Source organism: Lontra canadensis, unplaced genomic scaffold (assembly GCF_010015895.1).
Source record: "Lontra canadensis isolate GAN:19392208 unplaced genomic scaffold, GSC_riverotter_1.0 scaffold107, whole genome shotgun sequence".
In the NCBI taxonomy this organism is placed as follows: Eukaryota; Metazoa; Chordata; class Mammalia; order Carnivora; family Mustelidae; genus Lontra; species Lontra canadensis.
In genome coordinates this window covers 4,648,149-4,673,290 of record NW_022631101.1, presented here as the reverse complement: position 1 = coordinate 4,673,290, position 25,142 = coordinate 4,648,149, and the positions used below count along the sequence as shown (strand labels likewise).

The following is a 25,142-nucleotide window of genomic DNA, read 5'->3' as shown; positions in this document are numbered from 1 at the left end:
AGGTCATGATCCCGGGGTTCTGGGATCGAGCCCCTCATTGGGCTCTCTGCTCCGCGGGGAGCCTGCTTCCTCCTCTCTCTCTGCCTGCCTCTCTGCCTACTTGTGATCTCTGTCTGTCAAATAAATAAATAAAATCTTTGAAGAAAAAAAAAAAAGATCTGGACCTCACAGTGGGTCTTTTGTCTTTACCAGTCCAATCATCCCATCTGGGCCTTGGCCACATGCCAAGAGTGCATGCTTAAGTATTACCCATTCTGTCTACTGCTAGTATGATCTTTGGCCTGAAGCTCCCTCTCTCCAACTTCTCCTCTCCAAGACAAAGACACACACACCAGAGGAAATTCTTCATTTTATTTCCACGAATCATCAAAAGGATCAGTCCCTGCCCTCCCTCCCCTAGATGTAGCCCCTCCCCAACACCTTCACAAACACTGATTTCCTCCCAGAGCTAAAATGAACACCGAGTCACCAATCACCCCATCCCCGGCCCTGCCCACCTCCCAGGCTACCTGCATATTCACCTGCTCTGTGAACTTGGCCGCCATCCCCAAGGTCACTTGGCTTGCTTTTTGCTTATATTGTAAGCAGGGGGCCATTCCTGAAACCCTCCCTGCCCCACGTCCCCAGCTAGTTTTCCCGTCCTCAGCTACACATTCATTCTGCCCTGCTTCCTGGCCTCTCTTCCGTCTGAAAGGCCAGGTTTGCGAGCTCCCCCCTGCTCCCCAGACTCCCTGCAGGCCCCAGGCCCTCAGCTGTTACTTAAGGAGTGGGGATGTTGACTGAGGCCAAACACTCCATGATTCTGGGGAAGGAGAAGGGGATCAGGTTCAGAAATGGACAGGAGAGGAGACAAAGGGAAAGAGGGTGGGGGGAGACAGATGAGGGGATGATGGGAGGGACCCTCCTACCTCAGCCCCAGAAACAGAAGCGAGCTGGAGCTGAAGACCAGTCCCCTTCTGGCCCAAATCCCCTGCTCCTCTAGCTGCTCCTGGTCCTCTGGCTTCGAGCCTTATACACCTCAATGAGCAAATCCTTGACGTATTGGATCTCGCGCTCTACTGACTCAGCCCTCTCCCTCAGCTCCCGGTTTCGTGCCTCCAGCCCCTGGCACTCGCCCTCCAGGGCCTCACCCTCTGCCCGCTTCCTCTGGCGGTACCTCAGAGCCGCTGACTTGTTCTGGTCTCTCTTCTTTTGCTTGCGGTCCCCTCGGGTGGTGGCAGGATTGGGGTAGGGGGCCGGGCGCGAGGGCGGAGGGGGAGCGGGAGGGGGCTGCTGTGGTGGGGGCAGGGGTGCCAACCCTGGGTCTCCCTGCCCAGCCTCGCTGCGGCAGTAGATGGCCAGCAAGTCAAGGGCATCTAGGGCAGGGGGCTGGGGGAGGTCAAAGGTGGGGACGGGGAGTGGGAGAGGGAGGGACGGTGCTGAGGGTGGTGGCTGTGGTGGTGGGGAGGATGGTGGGAGGAGTGGGGCATCAAGGAAGAAGTCTTCCATCTGTTCCAGCTCCTTCTTGAGGAGAGAGGCCATGGCTTCCAGGTCAGGTGGGGGTGGGGAAGGTGGGGGGAGGGCACCTGGGGGCAAAGGGGGTTCTAGGGGCAGGAGGGCTGTAAAGTCCACCCGCTCAGTCATCCAGTCAGAGAAGCCGTCACCTGGAGGATTGGGGGAGAGACATAAATATCCTTGAGCTCCTAGTCTTCCACCTAGCCTGGTGCTCACTCATGCCTGTTTTCTTCATGCCATTCATGGAGTGAATCCACCAAGCAGCCCATCAGTCAACCCACCAATCAATGAATAATCACACCATTCACCAAATCAACAAAGCAGCCAACAAATCAAACATCTAACCAACCCATTAACCAACCAATCAACTACCCAGTCAACCAACTTAACCACCAGCTGGCTAATCAATGGACTGAATCAATCAGTCAACCAACAAGTCAACCCATTAAACCAGTCAAAGAACCACTCAACCAACCAATGAGCCAAACAACCAAAGTCAACCAGACATTTCTTCAACCATCCCAAGATCCGCTTTACTGATTACCCTATGCCTGTAGTTTCTGATTTACTATTTTTAAAGGGCAAACTAGACCACACACACAACACAGACGGTTTCATTTTTAATTCATTAATTATTGAGAACCCACTATGTGCCAAGTATTAGGGATAAACTAATGAATAAAATAACTTCTGCCCCAGGGCCTCTTGCGATGCTGTTTCCTGAAAAGCTCTTCCGTTGGGTCTTTTCATGGCTTATTCCTTCCCCGCCTTTAGGCCCTAGCCAAAAAATTTCCGGTGTGTTTCCCGGCTATCCTCTCTAACCTAGGATGCTGTTTTCATTTTCCAGCTCAGCTACTAAGTGTTTCCCACTTATCCCAACCCATCATCACCTAATTTGTCTTCTGTCTGCCTCCCAATAGAGTGTGAGTTCTAGGAGGGCAGGGATTATGTCAGTCTTGTCTCAGCTCTATCCCCCAGCACCTAAAGCAACCCCTGGCACATTGCAGTTACTCAATAAATATTTATTGAATGAATCAATGAATTCTTCTCCCTTGCCCCCATGCTGCACCTCCATTCCCCACCTGCCCTTACCTGCCAGGGGCTCTCCTCCCCCTGGGAGCCCGCCCTCCAGGGCTCCCCCGAGGATTTCATAGGGGCCCAGGGGGGCAGGGGCCAGGGGGAGTTTCCCATAGTCTACGAGCCAGCCCAGCCCGCTAGCTGGGAGCAGGGCCCTGTCCAGCTCCAGCCCCAGGGTCGCCAGGAGTGACATGGCTGCAGCAGAGGCTCTGGGCAGGGGTGGCAATGAAGAAGGCTGAACCAACAGCTGGAAGGAGGTTCTGGAGGTTGCTCAGCTGGGCAAAGACAGGCACCAAGGCGAGAGTGGAAAACCTACAAGTGAGACAAAAGGAGGTAGTGTCAGAGGCCATCCTCATCCACCACCAACATCGCAGAGAAACCAAGCCACAGCTCCATGTCCCCAGGGTCCTCCCCTGCCCTTCCAACTGGGCTCGAGACTGCACCTTGCCCTATCGGAATTCTAAATCTATGCTTTCTTTCCCCAAATCTCTAACTCCCACATACTCGCAAGGGAATTCTCTTTAGGTTCCTAGTTACTTTTCTTTAGAATTCCCAAGCCCCACTCCTTCTAATGGAGAAACCTAATTAATGGTCTCCCAAGGGAATTTCCTTAAGCCCTCCCATCCTCCCCATAATATTCCACTTCATATAAAAAATTCAATCCCAGGAGAATTTTCTTCCAGCCACACCCCCTCCTCTAAGCATTTCCTTTAGGCTCCACCTCCTCCCAAGAGGCCAGCTCAAATTAGTTCCCAGGGGAATTCCCCCAGCCCTCGCCCTCCACTAACCTGGTTTATCTACCAAGTTCCGCGGTTTCCTTTGAAATTTGCGATGACCCCCCCCAGTCCCGCCCAAGTCTCGCCCCCAATTTACCTTAGCCCCACCCCTTCGCGATGACTCCCCAAAGGCCCCACCTTTTCTCCGATCAAAACCCCACCCTTCAGTTAAATTAGCGTGACCACGCCCCCTATCGTAATAGGCCCCACCCCCAAGCCCCACCCTTCGCGGCCGCGGTTTTCCTAGTTCCACCCCCTTCCTAACCCGTAGCCTCCAAGCCTCGCTTCCGCCCTGTCAATCTAAGTCGGCCCCCCACAGCCCCAGCAGGTGCCTGAATTAAACGTAAATTGCGCTGTGCGCCTGCGCAACGTGGAGCCGGGAGAGAGGAAGGGGCGGGCGGAAAACCGGCCCCTACCCCGACCTTTCCACACGCGGCTCTCTCGCCCAGGGCCAAAGCGCATGCTCCGCTACCGATCCAACTGCTCTCACACCTACGGGGGTTGGGGGACTCAGTGCGCATGTGCGGCTGCTTATTGTCCGCCCTTCACAGAAAAATACGGACTCTGGTGGGGTTGTGCACGTGAGCAACCGCTCGCGGACAGACTCGTTGACCCCTCCCCCTTGGGGCTAGTGCGCATGCGCACCTGCACGCAGACTGTCTTCAAAAGCCAACATTCTCCCGGAGAACGCACCCCCCCCCCCCCCCCCCCATCGGGCCGAATGCGCATGCTCGGCCACGTGCCAACGGCGCGTCTTCCTTCTTCTGCGCCTGCGCGACCGTGATTCCTCATTCTCGTCTCCCCACCCCCCCACCCCCCGACTGGTCGTGAAGGCCGCGAGCTTCAAAGGGCGGGAAAGGCGGTTGGAGAGGGAGGGGCGAGCGGTTACTCACTCCATGGCTGCGGAAAGGAGAGGCGGCGGCGGCCTCCGCTGAAGAAAAGAAGGCGGTAGAGAAGAGCGCAAGCGCGGTAAGCGCGGAAATGGGTCGGGACACGGAGGGGGTCGCGGCTACAGAGCCATAGCCGGGGCTACGCGGGCGGAAAGGGCGTCTCGGTAGCCTGAGGAGATAATGTGATCTGAGGACGGGGAATGAGGCGGCCGCGGGGACTGGGGACAGATATACCGAGGGTGGCGCAGCACGGCCCGCCCGGATCCTTCCGCGCCCCGCCCCGCGAGGCCCCAACCCGGAGGCGGGCCTAGCCCCTTCCTCTCGGGGATCCTGGGATCCAGTCCCCTCCCCACCCCAAAAGTGTGGCCTTTTTCTCTCTGACTTGGGGATCCAGTCCTGTCTTCGTTCCTATCCCTGGGGTTCCGGCCCCCTCCTCCTGATCCGGGGTGGGTGGCCCTTTGCTCCCTCTGACTCGGGTTCTGTTCTCTGTTTCTCTGACTCTGAGGTCCAGCCCTCCCGCCCCCCAATTTTTGGGATTCAGTCCCTGTTTTTTTTGTGAAACCTGCACCAGTCACTTTTCGTTTCTTTAGCCCCGCTTCCCGAATTTCCGGCCCGCCACATGCTAGTCTTCGTCCCCCAACCGCCGCGCCACGCTGAGAGCCGTTTTTGTGGGTTAGACTCAGGTCTGAGTCACAATGAGACCGCGCGCGCCGTTCAAATCTCCGACCTGCGACGGTGGCAAATAAGTTCTGTAGTCTCTTAGATCGGGAACTGTTTACAAAATGAAGGAAATAATTGACTCTGCCTGGTGAAAGGCAAGTAATTCGATGCCTGTAAAACCCAGAGCCGTGCTCTTACGTGCCTGATTGACATATTTAATTTTTAATAACCCCACCCCTTCCTGGGGGGTCCAATTTGGGGTCCAGTCTCAACTCTTCCTCCAGCCCTGGCAAGAGCCCCAGACGTTGGACCATCCAACCCTACTAGTAGGTCATTCTTGTGTCTTCTTCACACCTTCAGGGCGTCAGTTAATGGCCAGCCATCCCCACTCTTTGCCGTTGCAGATGATGGACGCTCAGCGGCATTGGCGGTGCGCGGTTGCAGGGAAACAGGCATCATCACCCTCTCTCTTTTCTCCATCCTCTGCCCACCTCCCATGAGCCCTTCTTTTAGCACTCATCCGGAATTCCTTTCAGAAGGCCCTCTGTTTCACCTCTCCCCCCACTGGATCAGTTTAGCAACCCTGCCCAAAATAGGGAGCTCTGCACTGCCCTTTACTAAAAGAGAGGGGGCTTCCTGACCATCCCCTCCCTGTGTTCTAGCCCTTCCAGTAGCCCAGGTGGGTGTGGGTCTTTGCTTCAGAAGCCCCTCCATTTCTCATCTTGCGTCTGTGCACAGCAGGACACCGGGAATTCAATTTAACATCCAATGTGGCTGTTAAGAGATCCAGAGGAGGTGGAGGAACCTTTATCTTGAGAGTTCTCTGGGAATGAAGATACGCAGGCTTCTGTTCCATGCAGGAAGTCCCTCTTGGGATCTTACTCCTTTCACTTAGAGCACTTGCTGTCCACTCTGCCAGAATTTGGGGACTTGACCTATAGGGGCTAAGTTATTACCTAGGCAGCATAGAGTAGCGATTAAGCACAGATTCTGGCACCAGGTTGTTCGGTTCAGACTTTAACTCTACCCCACTTATTAGCTTGCTGGCAGTTTCTCTCACTTCCCTGTGCCTTGGTTTCCACGAATAGTACCAGAATAAAGTATGGAGTTTAGTTAACAGAAACATAGCAATATACACGGTAGTTAACAGCGCTTACTTCTTGGGTGGTCTTCTGAAAAGAGCTTTTAGTATGTAAACGTAAACAAGGTATATTTTAATTTTTTATTTTGGAATAATTTTTATTTACAGAAAGTTTACAGAGATAGTACAGAGTTCCCATATACCCCTCATCCAGTTTTTCCCATTGTTGACTCTTACATTACAGTGGTACATTGGTCACAACTGAAGAACCCACATCGGTGTGTGCTTTTAAAGTGCTTGCTTTATTCTGATTTAACTAGTTATTCTTAATGCTGTTTTTTTGTTCCAGGATGCCATGCCACATTTAGTCATCATGTCTCCTTAGCCTCCTCTGGTTTCTGCAGCGGTTTCTCAGACTTTGCTAGGTTTTCATGACTTTGGCAGCTTTGAAGAGTGCTGGTTGGTTATTCTGTGTAATACCCCTCAATTTGGTTTTGTCTCAGAGACTGGGATTATGGGTGTTTGAGAGGGTGGCCAGGTAGAATGTTTTTTAGTAACTGGAAATGAACTTGCTTAGTGTGGGAATCCTGTTGCCAGCTACATGCCGCATGTGCTGACTGAGGAGACATTGGGGCAGGGACGCTGGTCCTCCTGTCCCAGCCCCTGGCACTTTTTCTCTCCCTAGCTGTTGGATCTCCCCCGATTCAGCCCTGGTGTCAGCTTGACTGATTGCTACTGAGTGGGTGCCAGTTTGCACCCTTAGGTCCCTAGCCTTTTCCGGTGTATCCTAATTTGTGAGTGGTGGGTCATCAGTGGCTACCTTTGAGCCCAGGTCTTGGCATCCTGAGCCTTCTGTGCTTACTCTTGACCCAGACCCATGGCACTTTCAGGACTCAGACGCCTCTGCCTCGCTCAGCTTGCAGGGTGTCCCTGGGTTCAGGTGCCCCAGTTCCTTCAACTCCTGAACTGGGAACATGGGTGGGGCTTGGGGACTCTTTTTCAGTGCGGAGGAGCCAGGCTTGGGGAGTGAGGTGGAAATTGCAGGCAGGTTGCATCACCCAGACTCTTTGATGGGGAGGGGGAGTGGAGGGGATTCTCTGGGGGCCCTGGCTCACCTGGCAACGGTTCCTGGTTAGCACAGCCCTAGAGCCATGCCTGAATTGGGAAGAGATGGGGCAGGGGGGTGCCTCGAGAGCAGCCACCTGTGCAGGATCCTGAATATCTGAGATTCCGTGCTGAGAAGGGGCCTCTGATTGCAGAAGTAAACCTGCTTGTCTTGCAAGGGGCAAGACTGAGGTCCCAAGAGCTGAAGAGGGTTGTGCACAATCACAGTGCTAGTTAGAGCCCAGGCCTCTGCAATACTGCATAGCTTCCAGGGCCCTACAAGCCCCAGGGAGAGCCTGTTTTCCCTCAGATCTATGAAGTCCCTGACCCCCAGCCTAGGGCATAGCCCGCTGGGAGGCCACCTCATCCAGACCTTCACCGCAGGTTTGCTGCAGCTCACAGTTGCCAAATCTATTGATTCCGACCTGTTCCTCCCCATCTCCCCTATGCTAGTGGAGGCCCTCCTCACCAGCCACCCCTCACTGGTTTCCCAGTCAAGGTGACAGCCTGGCATGATGGAAAAGGGACAGAGTTTGCATCAGATGGACCTAGATTCTTTCTGAAGAGGCACTAGGGCAGGTACCTGGGTCATGCAGGTGGTGGTGGGGTGGGGGCAGGAGGCGGAGGCGGACGTCCCAGCAAACAAGGGCAGGAAGGCCAAGGCCATCCCAGCTGGGGAAAAGGCAGTGTAGAGGCCAGGCATGTACAGCATCGATCTGCCACGTGGCCCAGTAGCTTCACAGCCCTTCCCTGCTCCCATCGTGTGTGACTGGGCAGAGGCGGCCACAGGTCTTCCAGCCTAGGTAGGTCTCACACTGCTGCACGAGCTCCAGCACCTCAGCCATCTTCTGTATAGGTTTCCTATGGCTGCTGGAACATACCATCGTAAACTTAGTGGCTCAGAGCAACAATATTTATTCCCTTTTCATTCTGAAGACTGCAGGTCTCACATAGGTTCACAAGGCTGTGTTCCTTTTGGAGGCTGGAGGGGAGAATCCATTTTCTTGCCTTTTCCAGAGGCGGCTGTCCTCCTGGGCTCATGGCCCTTTTTACATCCCTCTGATCTTTGCTTCCATCATCTCCTCTTCTGTTTTCTCTTTTGATGATCTTGCCCTATAGCTTACCAAGGCCTTTACAGTTACATTGGGTCTCACCCAGATAGTCCAGGATAATGTTTTCATCACAAGATCCTCAATTTAGTCATATCTGCAAACCCCCTTTTGCCATGTAATACATTCACAGGTTTTGGGGACTGAGATGTGGATCTCTTTGGAGAGCCAGTGTCCAGCCTGCCATACCTCCCTTTAGGAGCCTGTTTTCTCATCTAGGAGATGAAGGCTGGGGTCAGTCCTAGGGCGCCCCTGCCCATGCCCACCGGGACTAGCTGTAGGAAAAGGACCAGGCAAACTGAAGGTGATTGACCACATAGTGCCCCAGAGCTCACGGTGCCATCACTTCCAGCTGTGTGAGCTCCAGCAGGATGCTATGCTGCAGTGGCCTCGTCGCTAAATTGGGGACAGTAACAACCCTCAGAGGGCAACAGATGAGGACCAAAGAGATGATACATGAAAAGACAAAGGTAGGACTGTGCATGGCTCAGCGAGTGAGCCACCTCTGCAAACCCAAAGGCCATGTGTCAGGGAGAGGCCTGCAAAGCCCCCGGCACCCAGAAGGCACAGTTGTGGCTCAGGGGTGGCCCAACTTGCTGGGTAGCAGTACTGGCCCGGCGGTGCAGAGCTCCCGATTGTACAGAAGTTGAAAATCCAGCATTTTCTGTAAGATACAGTTTTAAAAGGCTGGCAAGTAATTGAGAGAAACCCTAACAAACCGTGAGTGTGGAGAGACTCTCAGGCTGCGGGTCGTCCCTTACCTTTGGTTCCGTGATAGCCCCTCACCCTCAGATCTGTAATCCTCTCTGCCTTGAGCAGAGAACCAAAGGAGCCAAGTACTCCTCCTCCCAGAGTTGCTGACAATTTGGACCACACCTCTCCCTGCTGGACTGATCAAGTTTGAGGAAGAGTAGGGCCTTGTTCAGACCAGTCCCATCCTGAAAGTCAAGAGGGCTGTGTCTGTGGGGAAGCAGTGAAGCAGGTCCCAGGAATTGTCCTTGAGGGTTGGGTTCCTAACAGAGGAGCTGGTGTCTTACTACCCTGTGTGTCCCTTATCAACTGGCAGTGCCTCCAGCCAGAGGCCACCAGGAACACATGTAATTGAACAACTTGGGTTTCTTGCTGTTGCCTCTAAGGAGCTACGCACCATTGGGGCGCTCAGGGCATCTCAAGAAGTGTGTATTAAGGAGGACTTAGAATGGCAGCTGGGTTAAGTTCAGTAACTTTGGGGAGGAATGAGCAGAGCTAATGCTGTGGTTAATGTGAGAAGCACCTGTTAGCTCTGAGCCAGGAAGGGGAGGTTGGTCATTTTTATGCTTTGGACAGTGTGCTTTTGTCTGTGTTGAAATATGATTCCACAGTGGTCTTGGTCCACCACAGTCAGAGTGGCCCTGCCTGATGTTGGTATCCTCTGGAGTTGCTGTATTTGACTGGAGCATGCCAGGACCTGGCTGCCAGGCTGCTTTCCCTTTCTCAAAGCAAACCAGCTCATCCTTCCAAATGGGGGAAAAGAAGTGGAAACCCCCTGCCATGGGGTGGGCCACATGGGTATAGATCCCACTGGGTGACTTGAACACAGAGGAAGGAAGCAGGACCTGCCTGTACTCCTGGGATGGCCAGTAACGGTGGGAGCTGAGGGGAGCAAGAGAGAGAGGGGCAGAGGCAGGGGGCCATAATGGGGAAACCTCATAGGCCCCCATGCTTCCCAGGTGCCCCCCACACACGTGGGGACTGCCCCTGGAGAGCATTGGGTCAGCACCAGCAGAGCCCCCCTCCCAGTTCAAGAGCCCTTTGCCCTTCTCTTCTTGCCGCCACGCAGACTGGGAACAGATTCCACAGGCAGGGACAGGGAAAAGCAGCTGATTCCTCCCCCTTCACCCTGAGCCTTCAGGAGTCTCGCCTGCAGCTGGAGAAGGTGGACAGCACTGAACTGGATTCAGAGTGAAACACAAGTCTGGAAGGTGACAGACATGCCCAAGCTGTCCTTAGAGAGTGGGAAGGGAGTACTAGGCATGGCACGTGATGGGGGTGGGGTGGAAAAGTCACGTTGGAGCTGCTCGTGAGTAGTTAGCTCAGCTCTGGGGTCAGACAGCCTGGTGGGTCAGTACTGACTACCTGTGTGACTTTGGGTAAGTTACTGAAGTTCTCTTGACTTTAGTTTGTATGTCTGTAAAATTGGGTCATGAACAGTTCCCACCTCATAAAGTTGGGAGCCAGTGCAGGTAAAGCACTGCAAACAGCCCAGCACGTAATAAATCTCCAAAAGTGTTAGCATGGGAAGTGATACCTAGAGGCAGGTTGGGGCTGTGATTGGTTTCTGGTTCTCAGAGTCAGAGCCACTCTTCTCCCCCACCCCCAACTTCTGGTGGCTTTCACCTGGTCCCCAGAGAAACCATCTTCATGGCAACTGTCTCTACCACAACCCAGCCTGGACCTTTTCCTCCCTCACCAGTGACATCACTGCCTCTCCCCTGAGATGCTGGTGTTGATTACAGGGAGTGAGGCTGAGAAGGGAGCACAGATGAGTGTGATTCTACAAAATAGAATTTTATAAAATCCCACCCTGTGTACTCTTAGGTACCTCTCTGTCTGACGCCCCATGCCCAGCTGCATTTCTCGGGGAGCCCCTGATGGGCTCACAGCTGACAGGAGCATTTCAACTCCAGTCTCCTTCCCAAGCCAGCTTCACTTGTCCCCAGAAGAAAGCATGATCCTATCTTTGGAAACTTCTCTGCCTAGCCCCTGCCCACCTCTGTAAAGTGTACAATTCAGTGGTTTTTAGTACATTCACAGAGTTGTGCAGCCGTTACCACAATCTAATTTTGGAACATTTTCATCATTCCCCAAAGAAACCGCATAGCCCATATCCGTTAGCTGTCACTCCCTGTTCCCTCCCTTCCCTCAATCCCAGGCAACCACTAACCTGCTTTCTGTCTCTAGTTTTGTCTGTCCTGTTCTGGACATTTCATATAAATGTAATAACGTCATAGATGGTCTTTTATCTGGCTTTGAAGCTTCATCCATTTTGTAACATATGTCAATACTTCATTCTTTTTTCTTTTTTTTTTAAGGAGAGAATCTTTTTTTTTTTTTTAAGATTTTATTTATTTGAGAGAGCACATGAGCAGAATGAAGGGCAGAGGCAGAGAGAGAGAAACAGATTCCCCACTGAGCAGGGAACCTACTTAGAGCTCAATCTCAGGACACTGAGATCATGACCTGAGCCAAAGGCAGATGCCTAACCAACTGAGCCACCCAGGCTCCCTGAGAGAGAGTCTTAAGCAGGCTCCAAGCCCAGTGTAGAGCCTCATGTGGGACTTGATCCGACAACCCTGAGATCATGACCTGAGCCAAAATCAAGAGTTGGTGGTCACTTAACTGACTGAGCCACCCAGGTGCCCCAATACTTCATTACTTTTAAAAGCTGAGTGATAACTCCCATTTCATGGATATACCACATTTTATCTATTCATCAGTTGATGGACATTTGGGTTGTTGATACTCTTTGACTGTTACAAATACGCATGTACGAGTTTGGGATGGACATATGTTTTCATTTCTCTTAGAAGATACCAAGGGGGCGCCTGGGTGGCTCAGTGGTTTAAGCCTCTGCCTTCGGCTCAGGTCATGATCTCAGGGTCCTGGGATCGAGCCCCGCATCGGGCTCTCTGCTCAACGGGGAGCCTGCTTCCCTTCCTCTCTCTCTGCCTGCCTGTCTGCCTACTTGTGATCTCTGCCTGTCAAATAAATAAATAAAATCTTTAAAAAAAAAAAGAAGAAGAAGAAGAAGAAGATACCAAGGACTGGGATTGCTAGGTTATAAGGTAACTCAAAGTTTAACCTTTTGAGGAATTCCACAGTGGCTGCACCATTTTCCATTCCCATCAGTAGTGAGTGAAGGTTCTGATTTCTCTACATCCTCACCAACACTTGTCCATCTTTATTGCCATCCTGGTGGATGTGACCTGGTATCTCATTGTGGTTGTGATTTGCATTCCCAGATGGCCAGTGATGATGAACATCTTTTCCTGTGTTTATTGGTCATTTATGTATCTTCTTTGGCTCTGGTGGTATGGGTTTTTGAGGGGAGGTTGTTTTTTTGTTTGTTTGTTTGTTTGTTTGTTTGTTTTTGGAGAGCAGCAGACAGAAGGAGAGAGAATTTTTTTTTAAGGATTTTATTTATTTATTTGACAGAGATCACAAGTAGGCAGAGAGGCAGGTGGGGTGGCGGGGGAGGCTCCCTGCTGAGCAGAGAGCCTGATGCAAGGCTTGAACCCAGGACCCTGAGATCATGACCTGAACCACCCAGACGCCCTGAGAGAGAGAATCTTAAGCAGGTTCCACATTCAGTCTGTTGCAGGCTCCAACTCACAACCTTGAGATGATGACCTGAGCTGAAATTAAGAGTTGGACACTTAATCAACGGAGCCACCCAGGGACCCCTGGCATCTTGTGGGTTTTTTTGTTTGTTTGTTTGTTTGTTTTAAGATTTTATTTATTTATTTGGCAGAGAGAGAGAGACAGCGAGAGAAGGAATACAAGCAGGGGTAGTGGGAGAGGGAGATGCAGGCTTCCCGCAGAGCAGGGAGCCCAATGTGGTGCTTGATACCAGGGCACTGGGATCATGACCTGAGCTGAAGGCAGAGGCTTAACCCACTGAGCCACCAAGGCGCCCCAGCATCTTGCAGTTTTAACACAGGTAGCCAACACCATTCCACAAGGCAACAGCCCTTGCCTTTCCAAGCTTTTGCCTGGAATGAGGTGTTGACCTAACTCCTTCCTACCCTAACTCCTTTATATCCTTCAAAACCAAGCTTAAATATCCCTTCCTCCTCAAGGAGTGTTTCCGTGACCCTCCCCTTAACCCATTCCCCAGGTGAAGGTACTCACTGTGTCCTCTAGGCTTCCCGTAGGTTCTACGAGAGCTCTTTAACTGTGTCATCCTATCATTTATCTCTTCCTTATTCTCAGTAAATTCTGAATTAGTTGAGGGCAAAAGACCTTACCTTAATCATCCTCACTTTGACATTTATGTTGACATTGGACAAGTTACTTAACCCTAAAAGGGAAATACGGGTGGTACCTACCTTTCAGTTAGAGGGGTTAGGACTGAGGAGTCTGTATAAGCACCTGGCATAAAGCAGCCCCTGGATCTCTTTATTCCGTTGACAAGCATTTGCTGAGTGCCTGCGATGGCCAGCAGCTGTTAATGACATTGGGGATACCCAGTGGAAACGACAGACAGAACTGCTGCCCGTCATGTAGCTGACATTCGGATGGAGAGACACAACAAATGAAATCCGTAAGTTCAGTATATTACTGTTTCAGATGGTGCTAAGTCCTAAGGATAGTCAGGGAAGGCATCACTGAGTAGTTTTAGCAAAGACTAAGGAAGTAAAAGGTGACCATGGGGACACTTGGGAGGAGTGTTCCAGAAGGAGGGACCAACAGGTGCAAAGGCCCTAAGGCAGGAATACTTAGTTGAAAACAAGTGGGGCTGCAGTGGAATGCTGGAGGGAAAGAGTGGCTACCAGCGAGGGTACACTTTGGCCATAGGGAATAATGCCCCTGAATATTTGTGTGCAAGTTTTTGTTTCAGTGCTTCTTTTCAATTCTGGTAACTTTTTCTTTATATTTATCACTCTAAGTTTCATGAAGGTGGTGACCATGACATAGTCTCTTTGTTTGCCCACACAGGGCCCGTCCTGTTCTAAGTCTTAGTGGATGTGTGCTGACTGAATGATGAGGATATCTGTGAATTACCCAGCCATGCTGGCATATAATGAGTGCTGAATGGTTGGTGCTTTATCATTTTTTAATAAATGTAGTTGGTACATCAGATTGATAGAGTTTCCTAATTTCAGGTGCTGGCAGCTTGTAGGGAAATGATTCTCTCCAGGAACTGCCAGTTAGAATAAAAATGGTTAGAGGCAAGTTAGAGGGCAGTTTGGTTGCCCCTAGAAAAACCAAAATGCAAGTATCCATGGCCAGCAACTCTCCTGAGGATCTGCCCTGGAGAAGCGTCTGTGCCAGAGAAGGTGTGAAGAAGCATGCTTGTTGGAGTGTTGTTGGAGAAAAGAAAGATTAGAATCATTTCATCTCCTCAGGCTATGAATGCACATACAAATACATAGATAAAAAATACAGGGCAGCTTTTAACAGCAGTTAGCTCACAGGCGTGGGAACCAGGGTGGAGGGTAGTGATCAAGAGAATCTTAGCTTTGATGGTGATGTGCAAGACATTTTTTTAAAGAAAGGACTTATGTATTAATTGTGCAGTTAAAATTTAAAGGTTAAAAATGCAGTTAGAGAGGGATGCCTGGCTGGCTCAGTGGGTTAAGCCTCTGCCTTCGACTCAAGTCATGATCCCAAGGTCCTGGGATCAAGCCCTGCGTTGGGCTCCCTGCTCAGTGGGAAGCCTGCTTCCCCCTCTCTCTCTGCCGGCCTCTCTGACTATTTGTGATCTTTCTCTCTGTCAAATAAATAAATAAAAATCTTTTTTTTAAAAAATGCAGTTAGAGAAAAAAATCTTTCAGTAGAAGAGAAAACAGTTCTTAGCAAAATAGGTAGGGGGCCCAGCACCAGAGAATTCCTCAGATCTCTTCCACTCCCGTTATTTTATATTGAGTCATCATTCTAGAATCTTCCTTAAAATCGATTCTTTTGTTTCCTGACTTCTTTTCCACGTAGGTCTTGACCTGATTTGTTTTCCCTGTGGGAGAACTGTTTTTCCCACCACCTGAGCTCCTTTGGGTATAATTCAGGCCTTGAGTAAAGAATGTAATTGCTAATTAGCTGGGAAGTTGACTTGGGGTAAAACCATTCTTTTCAGGGGAAGGAAGAAAGGGAAGAGAAGGCTGGGAACGGATGAATCCAAGAACCATTTGGGTATCAGCTCGAGGCAACCACAGGAGCGAGCAGCCAAGGCAGGTTGTGGGTGCCTCTGCTAGACTGGCTGTCCTCCATCCCGTGAGGACGACAAGCCTGCATAAAATGAGTCCGAAGATAAAGTGAAAATGGACAGTGGGTCTGACAGGTGACCTTCTCGTGTACAGAGGGGTAGAGTGCGCATTGCATTTGCTTAAATGAATTAAAAAAATCTGGAAAGAGGCACAGGAAACCTAACCGCTTGTCTCTGGGAAAGAGAGCTGGTGGCTATGGGGATGGGGGAGGACGGAGACCACAGTATTCCCTTTGGAACGTAAAACCATGAACAAATGATCTGTTCACAAAAAAATTAAATTTCACTTTTTTTTTTTTTTTTTTTTTTTTTAATTTTACTTTTAAAATAGCCACCACTGGGCGCCTGGGTGGCTCAGTGGGTTAAGCCTCTGCCTTTGGCTCAGGTCGTGATCTCAGGGTCCTGGGATCAAGCCCCGCATCAGGCTCTCTGCTCAGCGGGGAGCCTGCTTCCCCCTCTCTTTCTGCCTGCCTCTCTGCCTACTTGTGATCTCTCTGTCAAATAAATAAAATCTTTAAAAATAAATAAATAAATAAATAAAATAGCCACCACCGGGGGAGCCCCATGCTCAACAGGGAGTCAGCTTCTCTTGCTTCTCTCTCACTTTCTCCCTCCACTCCCCTCCCCGCTCCTTCTCCTACTAATGTGTTCTCTGTCTCTTTAAAGTAAATGAATAAATCTTCAAAATGAAAATAAAATAGCCAGCACCACATTATTGGGTAGGTTGAGAAATGGAACACGTGTGACAAAGCTGCCTCAGCAGTCCGCGTGCATTGAAGATGTGATCATGGGACACCACCTGGGGGAAAAGACAAGTCGCAGTGAAACAGGCTGTGAGGCTTTCCACAGCTGCTCCCCCCAAAGATTAGACAGACAGATGGACAGACATGCCTCTTTCGTGTCCTCTCTTCACAGGTCTCTAATATTTAACACAAGTTCATTATACTTGGGAGGTTGAAGGACCTCGAATGTGGGGGTCCTCAGGGAGGAACAGGTTTAGGAAATTGGGACCAGAATCCCAAGTGGCCTAAGGGGGTGAGAGGGCTTTTGAAAACTGAGGGGGAGTCAATCCTGCCTCCGCTGCTGAGGACACCATGCCCTGTGGCAGAGAAGCCTTCACACTGCGGGGAGCACCGAGGTTTTCCTGCTTCCAGTTTGGCTTACAAAAGCCTCCTGCCTTTCTTGGGAAGGCTCCGTTCCCGGCAACCACGGTTGCCCATGCCCGCCAGGCACGGTGGTTGTGTAAGAGCCTGACAGAGTGGCCCAGAACACCACCAGCTCCTCCCCAGCCGCCTGGGGAAGGCCTTCAAAACAAACGAGATCCTTTCACATAGATTCCTCCTGCGGCTTCATGCTGCGCCCTAGTCTGGCCGCACCGACCCCTCCCTGCTCCGGAGCCCACCTAGCACGCTGCTGTCCCTTCCCGGCCTGGAACTGTAGACTCTGCCTTGGCTGTGGTCTGGCTAGCAAGCAGCTCGCTGCTGTCAGTTGATTTCCATTCCTGAAGGGCTGGCGCTCTCAGCTCGCCTGTTCCTGAGGGTTAGAGAGTTTATCTTTGACTAGCGGGAGAAAGGAGAACTGATTCAAGAGATGTTTCAGCAGCAGCGTGCACTGACTCTGGGCGGGTGAGTGGCCAGTGACCTCTGTTTTACATGTTGGTGAGACAACCCAGGGGAGAGAGATGATTGCGGTGGGGAGTGGGGTGGGATGTCCTCCAAGTCTTAATTGCTAATTTATTATTTTTTAAGATTTTATTTATTTATTTATTTTTAAGTGTTTTATTTATTTGACAGAGAGAGAAGATCACAAGCAGGCAGAAAGGCAGGCAGAGGGGGAGGGGGAAGCAGGCTCCCTGCTGAGTAGAGACACCCCCCTTTCCCATGCAGATGTGGGGCTGGATCCCAGGACCCTGAGATCAAGACCTGAGCTGAAGGCAGAGGCTTAACCAGCTGAACCACTCAGGCATCCCTATTTATTTTTTTTAAATTTTATGTTTTAAGTACTCTCTCCACCCAACTCGAATTTACAGCCCCGAGATCAAGAGCCCCACGCCGCCCTACCAACTCAGTCAGCCAGGTGCCCCACTAAACTGCTTATTTTGCAGAGGTGGCTCCTGCAGTGATAGCTCCTTTGCTCCCGGCCTCAGCGTTGTTGGCAGAGCCACCAGGCGGCCATGGGGCTGAAATGTCAGGAGCGTCTCCTCTAGTTGCTGCCAGAGCTTGCATTAGTGAGAGGTTAGCTTTTCCTGCGCCCCGAGAGTGCAGCGTGCTAAGTGCCCATTGCAGATCTGTGAGCTGTAATCCCTGTTTTTCATGTGAGAAAACAGGCATGGGGATGAGGTCCCCCCATATTAATTCCCAAACACCCCTGCTCCAGATACAGGAAATGGGCTGGGGTAGGGAGGGTCATTCAGTCCCTGGGCTTAGGAACACTGGCCCCTGCCCCTTAACAATACTGGCCTCCTGTTGTCATGGCCACACCCCCCTGCCCCCGGCCTTTGTTCTAGCTCTTTCCTCAGTATGACTCAGTCAGCCCCTTTACCCCCATACCACTGCCCTGTTCCCCTTTTCCTGCCCTACTTTTTCTTCCTTCATAATGCTTAGCCTATTAAAGTGTGACATAGGATTCCTTTATGAAGTTCATTATTTTCCTGTCTGTCTCTTCTACTGGAGGAGAAGCTCCATGAGAGCAGGGACTCACTCTCCCCATCACAGCCATATTCCCAGGGTCTGGAACAGGGCCCATGCATAGGTGCTCAGATGTGTTTGTTGCATGAGTGAATGTTGCACTACAGAGAGTTTGTTTTGTCTGTGTTGTCATCACTACACAGAATAGGGCTAAGGAAATAAATTAGATAAAGTTGGAATTTGGAGTAGCAAAGAACTGGAGAGGTCAGGTTAGTGGACCTGAGTGAAGTTGGAGGTGATGGCAGAGAACCGTGGTCCTCAAAGCCGGGGGACAGGACGAGTCTGTCGTTCAGAACCTACGACTCCCCTGGGCTATGAGGGCAGGCGGATGTGGCTTGACAGATAGGGACAGAGTGGGGTAGGCGTCTCTTTGTCAGTAACTCGGTGACTTTGAGGCAGACCCTCCTCACTCCAGGCCCAGCTACAGATGCCACGTCTGTGGCCGCCCAGGCTTAAGCACCTGACCCAAGCACTGTCAGCTGCTCCTGTGGGAAAGCTCGCCCCTTCGGTAAAGTGGAAAGCCTGTTTCGGAGCTCAGAGTAGTGTGTATCTGTTCAGACACACTTGTGTCTGAGAAACTCCCAAAGGCCTGGTCTTGGTTGATGGCTTTGTTCACTTGAGTCAGCCCCTGCAGAACCAACACTTCATTCCATTTTTGCACAGACTCACGCATTCCCCAGATTGGGGTTCTCTCTTCTCTGTCCCCAGAGTCCTGGCCCCTCGCTCAGGCGCTTGGCTTAGACCATCACCGCAGCCTCCTCCCAGCTACCTGACCCTCTAGTTTCTTCCCTTCCAGGCTGTTCCCCGCACATGTGTCTGGCCTGTTAGTCTCCCCACCCCTAAAGTCCCTCCATGACTCACGCAAAATGAAGTCTGAGCCATCAACATGTCCTTTCCCGACCAGCAGCTCCCGTCACATCACACAGCACTATACACACGTGGTGCTCGGAAGTCCCCAAGCCCACCCTTAGGTTCGGCGATTCTCTAGAAAGACTCACAGAACTCAGCAAAGCTGTTAGATTCATGGTTTCAACAAAAGGGGAAAGAATCAGTCAGCAAGGGTGAGGGGTGCACCAGGCAGAGTCTAGGAGAGAGCAGGGGTGAGCTTCCAGTGGCCTGTCATACGACAGCACTTAATTCTCCCGGCAACACCGTGTGACAGCACACGTGGAGTACCGCCCTCCAAGGAAGCTCAGCTGCGCCTCGGCGTCCAGGGTTTTTACTGGGGGTCAGTCACGTAGGCCGGAGTATCTGTGTGACTGACTCATTACTCAGTCTCTGGCCCCTGCAGAGGTCAAGCTGGCAGGGCTCGCAGGTTATCTCACCGGAACCAGAAAAGGGCCAGTCTTTTCTTTGATGTGTAGGGTTTGGATAACCCAGGCCTTCTGAGTGAACCCTTTACTGCATGTACAAACACACAGCCCCTCCAGCCACACCAAATCACTTAGCACCCCAGAGACACACCTGTGTCAACCTCTCTGCCTCATCCAGGCCCTTCCTCCCACCCACCTGACTAACCCTGACCTCGCATCCTTCCACGCTCAGCACAGGAAAATGCTCCCTTATTGACCCCTCCCCACCCCCATCCTCCGCCATCCCTACCTAGAGCCCTGGTACTCAAGTTCACATTTCCCCTGTCTCTGACTACCTCAAGGGCAAGGGCCATGGCTTAGGTGACCTGTCTGGGCCTCTCACTCTCCCAGTTTATGAAATGGACCTGCTTTTGGAGTAAGTGAGCTACAATATATCTAAAGCGCATAGCACGGGGCTGAACCAATAGTGTTTGCCCCGTTAGTAGATCGTTAGCATGTGTAGTATCGGGAACTGATGAGGCGTTTAATAAATGGTGAGCCATTAAACTGGAAAAGCCCCCCCAGACTCTTGTTTTTCTTGTAGTTTTTTAATAGTTACAGAGAGCTTTTTATAAATGCTCTTGTGGAAAAATTTAGCTGCAACTTATTAATAGAAGCTCTCTTGGGCTGAGGTCTTGAGAACAGAGACATGTAGGCGTAGCTGTTCAGATGCCTTGGGCTGCCAGTAACAGCAAATGTGGCTTGCCATGGTACTCAAGTGAGGAGGTGTGCGCTCTCCTGCAAGGTGGGGTCTGGCGCAGGGCATTGTGGGGTCCCAGTGGCCCGGGAGCTCAGACATTGCTGTAGTGCGAATGAAGGGACCTTTCCCAGGAGTCCCCAGAAGAGCTTTATAAAAATGCCACAGCCTAGGGCCCTGCCACACGCCACCTCCCTCTCCCCCGCCAAAGCGACTGCCCCCATCAGTCTGGCAGCAGTGTACCTTCCAAACACCCACCCCTGGAGGTGCTGATGGGCAGCCAGTTGAGATCTCGCTTAAAGCAGGTGGCCCCAGGGGCAGAGTGGACCACACTGAGGTCATCTCCCTAGAAGCATGGGTCTTTGGAGAAGAAGGAAATATTGGGGTCTGCCAGGAAGGCAGAGGGTGCCGTAGAAGTTGGGGAGGGGCAGCCACGCAGGGTTCCTCTGGCCCAGGGCACGAGAGGATTCCTGAGGACACTTGAAGAAGTAAAACTGGCCCAGAAGAGAGAGGGAAGAGGAAACAGGACTTCAGGAAATAGGATGGCTTCCCTGGGCCAGGCACTTGGCTTCTCTGTCATCACCTTGTTTATCCTTCCCAGTGGAAGGGGCTCATCCTTGTTAGAATTGGGGAAACAGGCATAGAGAGGCTCAGGAGTAACTTTCCCAGGACCCATGACTTGTAGCAGAAGCAGAGTTCAAACCTGGTCTTTCCTTTATGTCTGGAGAACCAGCTTTGTGCCTGAGAACAGGGAGCTGTCTTGCTGCTCAACTGCCTGAGCTGTTTGAGACGAAGGGAGAATAAGCTGTGCCGGGTATGGGATGGAGGCTGGGGTACACCGGGGCGGCCATGAGCCAGGGCAGGGCTACGTGCCCTGCGACCAGATGGACCATTTTGATGGAGTAGAAATAAAGAGGGGTTTACAGCCCATGGCCAGGTTCAGGGCCCACCGTGGGGTAAGCATCGACAAGTCCGTCTGAGCTTCTCTTTTTTCCCGTCTGTGCATACGGACCATCATCCCAACCTCCCTGTAGGACCGTTGTGAAGTTAGCTGCGGGTCTGGTGGCTAAGGAGAACATACTGGGCACACCAAGCTGCCTGGGAATCACCCTGGTGTCTGCACTGGAATTGGCATTTCTCGTCATGCGGCCTAGGAACCCACTGAGCAGTGGCAGCCAGCCGTGAATTCGTGTTAAATTTGAGGTCAGCCACAACCCCCAGGTGTCTGAGAACTTACAGCCGGGTGTTCACAGGCCCTCCTGGACTCCCTTCTCTTCCCTCACCAGAGCCAGCACAGGGCCCTGTGAGCATGTGTGAATCCTCTGGGTCCACGATCACTTTCCCTCTCCCTCCCCACTCTGCAGCTCAGCTGCAGATGGCTGGGAGGATGGGGGGTGCCCCACATGCACATTCTCTGTGCCCTGCACCTGTAGGTGAAGGAGGCCACCTCCTGAGTCCCTGGAGAAAAATCTCAGGGGAATTCTAAGTTAGCTGACTTAGAAGGAAGGCAGGGGGACGCTCCAGCAGGCCTCCATCCTCCTAAGTGGTCAGCGGTGTGCACTGAAGGGGCCTAATGCCCTGCCATAGAGCCCTGCTTTCTGGGGCCTCTCTCTGAGGTCCAGAAAGATGCTCAGGGCGGTACTCAGATCAGTCCACCACCTCCCATTTGGCATTCAGCAGGGAATCCTGGGGAGCAGGTCCTGAAGGTGGTGGGGTTTTTTTGTTTGTTTGTTTTAAGATTTTATTTATTTGATAGAAATCACAAGTAGGCAGAGAGAGAGGAAGGGAAGCAGGCTCCCTGCCGAGCAGAGAGCCTGATGCGGGGCTCGATCCCAGAACCCCAGGATCATGACCTGAGCCGAAGGCAAAGGCTTTAACCCACTGAGCCACCCAGGTGCCCCTGAAGGTGGTGTTTTGTGCTTCTAGTCCCACTCTCCAGAAGTGCCTTGGTCTGACCTCCTCAGGGGCTCTTTGACCCTCTCCTCTAGGGCAGCAAATACTCCTGCTGGTGCTGAATGTGGCTGTGCCTGTCCCAAGCACATCTGGTTCCTAGTACGTGACCCCCAGGGCTTCCGGAGCTTTTTCCTCTCTAGCTTAATAGGGCCTGGCTAGGTTACAGCAGGGAGCGGGGTGGCGGTCACATGTTCTCGTTACCCAGTCCCGCCACCCTCCAGACGGCTCCACCTTGGCCATCAAGGTTGCCTTTCCCAAACTGCCATCTGATCATGTGACTTACTCTGCTTTAAAAATCTTCCCAAGGTTGCAGACCGACGGATTTGCTTTGGGAACCAGCGTAGCTGCCGCCACCAGAATCTGGAGCCATGAGCGGGTTTAATTTTGGAGGCACTGGGGCCCCCACAGGCGGGTTCACATTTGGCGCTGCAAAGACGGCGACAACCACACCTGCTACTGGGTTTTCTTTCTCTACATCTGGCACTGGTGGGTTTAATTTTGGGACTCCCTCCCAGCCGGCGGCAAGTACCCCTTCTACTGGCCTGTTCTCGCTCACGACCCAAGCTCCAACGACACAGACCCCAGGATTCAGCTTTGGAACCACAACTCCTGCTACGGGAGGAACTGGATTCTCCTTAGGAATCAGCGCGCCGAAGCTCAATGTGAGCAGTGCGACGGCCACCCCAGCCGCGGCACACGCTGGCGGCTTTGGGCTGGGCAGCGGCACCCTCACCAATGCCATCTCGAGCGCTGTCACCTCCAGCCAGAGCACAGCCCCCACCGGCTTCGTGTTTGGCTCCACCACCACCTCTGCTGCTCCGTCCACCACTCCGGGGGGATTCTCCTTCACAGGGGGAAGCACATCCCAGACCGGGACCTCAGGTTTCAATATCGGCTCCTTGGGGACTTCGGCCCAGCCCACGGCGCTTGCCGGCTTGCCCTTCACGGCCGCCCCTCCAGCTGCCAGCGGAGCGGGAGCCACACAGCCGGCCGCTCCTGCCCCCACTGCTGCCACCACCAGTGCTGGCCCCACGCTGTTCTCCTCGCTGGCCACCGCTCCGACCTCATCTGCCGCCACGGGGCTTTCCCTTTGTCCCCCTTCAACCACGGCCGGAACTCCCGGGGCCGGAACGCTGGGCTTCAGCTTAAAGGCCCCTGGAGCAGCTTCTACTGCCTCCACAACAGCATCCGCCACCCCCGCCACTGCCACCGCCGCCGCCACCACCACAACCACCACCACCACTGGCTTCGCCTTGAATCTGAAGCCACTGGCACCAGCTGGGATCGCCAGCAACGCACCAGCTGCCGGGACCGCGCCGCCGGGCCCCAGCGCCGGCACTGGGGCGTCCGCCAGCCCTGTGATGACCTACGCCCAGCTGGAGAGTCTGATCAACAAGTGGAGTCTGGAGCTGGAGGACCAGGAGCGGCACTTCCTGCAGCAGGCCACCCAGGTCAACGCCTGGGACCGCACACTGATCGAGAACGGGGAGAAGATCACCACCCTGCACCGCGAGGTGGAGAAGGTGAAGCTGGACCAGAAGAGGCTGGACCAAGAGCTCGACTTCATCCTGTCTCAGCAGAAGGAGCTGGAAGACCTGCTGAGCCCTCTGGAGGAGTCGGTCAAGGAGCAGAGCGGCACCGTGTACCTGCAGCACGCTGACGAGGAGCGCGAGAGGACCTACAAGCTGGCGGAGAACATCGACGCCCAGCTGAAGCGCATGGCCCAGGACCTCAAGGACATCATCGAGCACCTGAACACGTCCGGGGGTCCGGCCGACACCAGCGACCCGCTGCAGCAGATCTGCAAGATCCTCAACGCGCACATGGACTCGCTGCAGTGGGTCGACCAGAACTCGGCCCTGCTGCAGAGGAAGGTGGAGGAGGTGACCAAGGTGTGCGAGGGGCGTCGCAAGGAGCAGGAGCGCAGTTTCCGGATCACATTCGACTGACGTGCCAGCCGCCTCCGGGGCCCGTGCGCTCCCAGGGCGTTGGGGGGCAGCGGGGGCACGCAGTTATTGTCTAGCGTTTGGTTGCAGTGAATACCTGTTTGTTCCTTTCTTTCATGTGACCGTGCCGTTGAGAACAGTTCTGTGGTTTGCTTCGCATTAGTGAAAACGCCAAGTATTCTAAGCGCTCTAGTCTGGGCAGCAGCCTCGTGGGCGTGGTTTCTTTGCCTATCTTTTGTGTGTCTCAGACCTCTTTCACAACCACCACGCACCCATCCTTCTTGCTCCGGCCAAGTGCCAGAAGAGAGTGCTGGAGAGGTTCCCCCAAAACCGTCTGTCTCCCAGCCAGGGTCTGCCGAGCGGCCACTCGGCCCAACATATAGTTGTAGGTGCCGTGAAGAGTCCGTCCGAGGAGACGGCGTCCTGGCGTAAGGCGTGAGCTGTGGAGACTGACCGCCAGCGCGAGAAAGGGGCTTGTGAATAGGACCAGCCGTGGGATGTAGAATTTCAGAGGAGAAAGGACAGTCAGATGAGGGACTTGAATGCAATATTGAGAAAAGGGTCAGACTCGCACCAGGAGGTCTTTACCTTGCCTGGCTGACACGCCGCCCCATCCTCCAGGTGTCCTTATCTTGGGCCTCACCTCCAGGAAGCCCTCTCAGCTGCCCCAGAGCTGGTCCGGTCCGGTGGCTGTCCTGAGGCCCCAACAGCACACGCAGCGTGTGCATGTCTTGTGCCGACTGTTAACTTCTCTGCCTCACTATTGAGTGTGAGCCCCTATGGGCAGGGACTGTGTTTCTTGACCCCTTTTGTGTCCTCAGCACAATCCCTGTCACATTTTCGAAAGAACAGTGGAGATGAAACATGGCATCAAATGTTCATCCACAAAATGCCTGCTGAAATGGCCACGAGTGCCAGAGGTGGCCACAGACTTGGGTTGGAACTTGCCAGTGCTGGAGCAAACCTAGTCTGTTAACAGTGAGAGATCAGTGGTGTCCAGAAGACAGAAGCCAACCGGTTGTTTCCTGAATGTGTTGTATTTGTCTTTATACTTGGCTGCAGTGTCTGAGATACTATGACTGTATGTTGCATTCCTAAATAAAATTTACTGTGGAGCAAAAAAGGTGCCATTGGTGTGTATCACTTAGAAAGCTGGGGGAAAAGAGCAGTTCCAGAAGACTACCATCAAGTGGGGTGCCGTTTGTCTGGAACTCGGAAACCAGAACTAGACAATACATCATTGAGGCACACACGCACACAGATGCAGGTCGTGGGTTCGTCTGGTGCTGATGGCAGAAAGCCGCGCATGAGGGAATGTGTGCCGGGGATGTTCTGGCTTCCATCGTAGACACACA

The 25,142-nt window shown here is 52.7% G+C and overlaps 3 protein-coding genes across 5 annotated transcripts in view; 2 read left to right on the top strand and 1 right to left on the bottom strand.

Moving 5' to 3' along the window:
- Positions 1-550: 550 nt before the first annotated feature.
- On the bottom strand, positions 551-4,350 carry ATF5 (activating transcription factor 5). Its single transcript, XM_032838966.1, has 3 exons — positions 4,241-4,350; positions 2,587-2,883; positions 551-1,643 (listed from the first exon to the last, which is right to left on the bottom strand). Exons 2-3 carry the CDS (start codon positions 2,762-2,764, stop codon positions 979-981), a joined length of 843 nt encoding a protein of 280 aa, XP_032694857.1. The 5' UTR covers positions 2,765-2,883; positions 4,241-4,350; the 3' UTR covers positions 551-978.
- On the top strand, positions 4,206-24,011 carry NUP62 (nucleoporin 62). Of its 2 annotated transcripts, none has more exons than XM_032838960.1 (2): positions 4,206-4,316; positions 22,148-24,011. In XM_032838960.1, exon 2 carries the CDS (start codon positions 22,210-22,212, stop codon positions 23,788-23,790), a length of 1,581 nt encoding a protein of 526 aa, XP_032694851.1. In that variant the 5' UTR covers positions 4,206-4,316; positions 22,148-22,209; the 3' UTR covers positions 23,791-24,011. The 2 variants fall into 2 exon arrangements, with proteins under 2 accessions (XP_032694851.1, XP_032694852.1); XM_032838961.1 differs by lacking the exon at positions 4,206-4,316 and adding an exon at positions 20,936-21,091.
- Positions 4,218-25,142, top strand: part of IL4I1 (interleukin 4 induced 1) — a 34,025-nt gene continuing 13,100 nt past the window's right edge. For both annotated transcript variants that reach the window (XM_032838957.1, XM_032838956.1), the window contains exon 1: positions 4,218-4,316. The gene's annotated coding sequence lies outside the window, so the exon portion shown is untranslated. The remainder of the gene's footprint in view (positions 4,317-25,142) is intronic.